General features: G+C 49.9%; 1 protein-coding gene across 1 annotated transcript; it reads right to left on the bottom strand.

The window, feature by feature from the left end:
• Nucleotides 1-261: 261 nt before the first annotated feature.
• On the bottom strand, nt 262-613 carry tal2 (T-cell acute lymphocytic leukemia 2). Its single transcript, XM_034170929.1, has one exon. It carries the CDS (start codon nt 607-609, stop codon nt 271-273), a length of 339 nt encoding a protein of 112 aa, XP_034026820.1. The 5' UTR covers nt 610-613; the 3' UTR covers nt 262-270.
• Nucleotides 614-986: the final 373 nt, after the last annotated feature.

The raw sequence follows: 986 nt of genomic DNA, 5'->3' as shown, positions 1-986 counted from the left end.
GAAGACATGATGGGACTATTGTACATCCAGCTTTTACACATCCATGCAGAATACAAATTAAATAATACTTCACCACGGATCAGTGTGTGGCTGCACCTAAACCCTCAGCTCCACAAACATCACACAACACTGACACGCAGGTCACAACCACCTGACCTCCAGTCTCAGGAGAAAGGACAAAATTTGTTTTTACATCCAGGGAAGAGTCCACTCTGGAGTGTTCAATAAATAAATAAAAATCATTTATTTTTGTTATTTTTGTCTCCAGCTCTACCAGGCCTCGGAGCTGTCACAGCTGGATCCAGGAGAAGGAGCCTCCGTGTCACTGGTCAGGGCCCACGGGTGCGGGGGGGAGTGCAGGCGCTCCATGTTGCCTCTGAGGAAGGTGAGCAGAGCCGTGGGTGAGTGGCTGCTCGGCTGCCCGCTCTGGCTCTCCAGAACCTGAACTAAGAAATTAATATATCGCATGGCCAGTCGCAGGATCTCGTTCTTACTCAGCTTCTTCTCCGGCGGATGAGTGGGGATGAGCTTGCGGAGTTCGGCAAAGGCGGTGTTGACGTTGTGCTGGCGCCAACGCTCCCTCGTGTTGGTGAACACCTTCCTGGTCATTCTGCTCAGGTGACTGGAGGAAGAAAAAGACATAATGCCATCATTAAAAAAAAAAAATTGCTGACATTGTGCACATCATGACACAGTAGGTGCACAATATGACAAATAATAATCAGAAGGTCATTGTCCACTCTGTCCTCACCTGTATGTGTGCGTGAGATGTATTGGATTCTCAGTTGTAGAGTTTTTGTCCTCCGCAGGTCATCGGCGTCCACTGCTGCAGTAGTCCGTCCACTGTGGATGTCCACTCAGTTGTGTCTTCTCATGCTGTCTGAGATGTATGAGGGGAGGGAAAGACAGGGCGCAGACACAGCGAGCACGACAGAGAGCCACAGAGAGAGAGAGAGAGAGAGAGAGAGAGTGCAGGGTGAAGACGC

This window comes from Thalassophryne amazonica, chromosome 5, assembly GCF_902500255.1.
Source record: "Thalassophryne amazonica chromosome 5, fThaAma1.1, whole genome shotgun sequence".
Classification (NCBI taxonomy): Eukaryota; Metazoa; Chordata; class Actinopteri; order Batrachoidiformes; family Batrachoididae; genus Thalassophryne; species Thalassophryne amazonica.
The sequence above is the reverse complement of the archived record's forward strand: the minus strand, read 5'-3'. Positions and strand labels throughout refer to the sequence as shown.